Source organism: Sinocyclocheilus rhinocerous, unplaced genomic scaffold (assembly GCF_001515625.1).
Source record: "Sinocyclocheilus rhinocerous isolate Xijiao unplaced genomic scaffold, SAMN03320098_v1.1 C35854096, whole genome shotgun sequence".
NCBI lineage: Eukaryota > Metazoa > Chordata > Actinopteri > Cypriniformes > Cyprinidae > Sinocyclocheilus > Sinocyclocheilus rhinocerous.
In genome coordinates this window covers 1-667 of record NW_015765634.1, presented here as the reverse complement: position 1 = coordinate 667, position 667 = coordinate 1, and the positions used below count along the sequence as shown (strand labels likewise).

The 667-nt window shown below is 44.2% G+C and overlaps 1 protein-coding gene across 1 annotated transcript; it reads left to right on the top strand.

The window, feature by feature from the left end:
* Nucleotides 1–53: 53 nt before the first annotated feature.
* Nucleotides 54–447, top strand: LOC107735182 (bifunctional heparan sulfate N-deacetylase/N-sulfotransferase 1-like; the record flags this gene model as incomplete). Its single annotated transcript, XM_016546952.1, has 2 exons — nt 54–172; nt 252–447. Coding segments are annotated over exons 1-2 (291 nt in total), but the record flags the coding sequence as incomplete, so codon positions are not given.
* Nucleotides 448–667: the final 220 nt, after the last annotated feature.

Below are 667 nucleotides of genomic sequence, written 5' to 3'. Positions count from 1 at the left end.
AAGTCAGATGTTTCATTCTCGCCATGTTTCTCTGGTGGTTTTTCTCAGGAGCGACGGCGCTCTATCTGTTTCTGGGGATGCATCCTGATCTGAGCAGTAATTACCCCAGTAAAGAGACGTTTGAGGAGATTCAGTTCTTCAGCGGTCACAGTTATCACCGGGGCATCGACTGGTGAGGGTCAGCGGAGCTACAAACATCATAACACTGCTCCTTTCTATTTATTCCTCTGTTTTCTCTATCTCTCCTGCAGGTATATGGAGTATTTCCCCCTCCCGTCTAACAGCAGCTCTGATTATTATTTTGAGAAAAGTGCCAGCTATTTCGATTCGGATGTAGCCGCGGTCAGAGCTGCAGCGCTGCTGCCCAGAGCGAGAATCATCACAGTCCTGAGTGACCCCGTGGAGCGAGCCTTTGCCTGGTACCAGGTACATCTGCACCCTTCACGTGTGACTAACTTTCTTTTTTCTTTAACGAAGCATTAAAGCAAACACACGTTTTATGGAGGTGCAACTAAGGGGAAAAGACTTCATAAAGAAAGCGGTGAAACTGCACGCTTTACAAAATAATTGAGTACAGTAATCATCCATTTAACAGTGGTGTTTGCAGTAAAACTGCAGTATTCACAATTAAAATATCTTTTATGAAAATGTACTGTTTTTGTGTTGT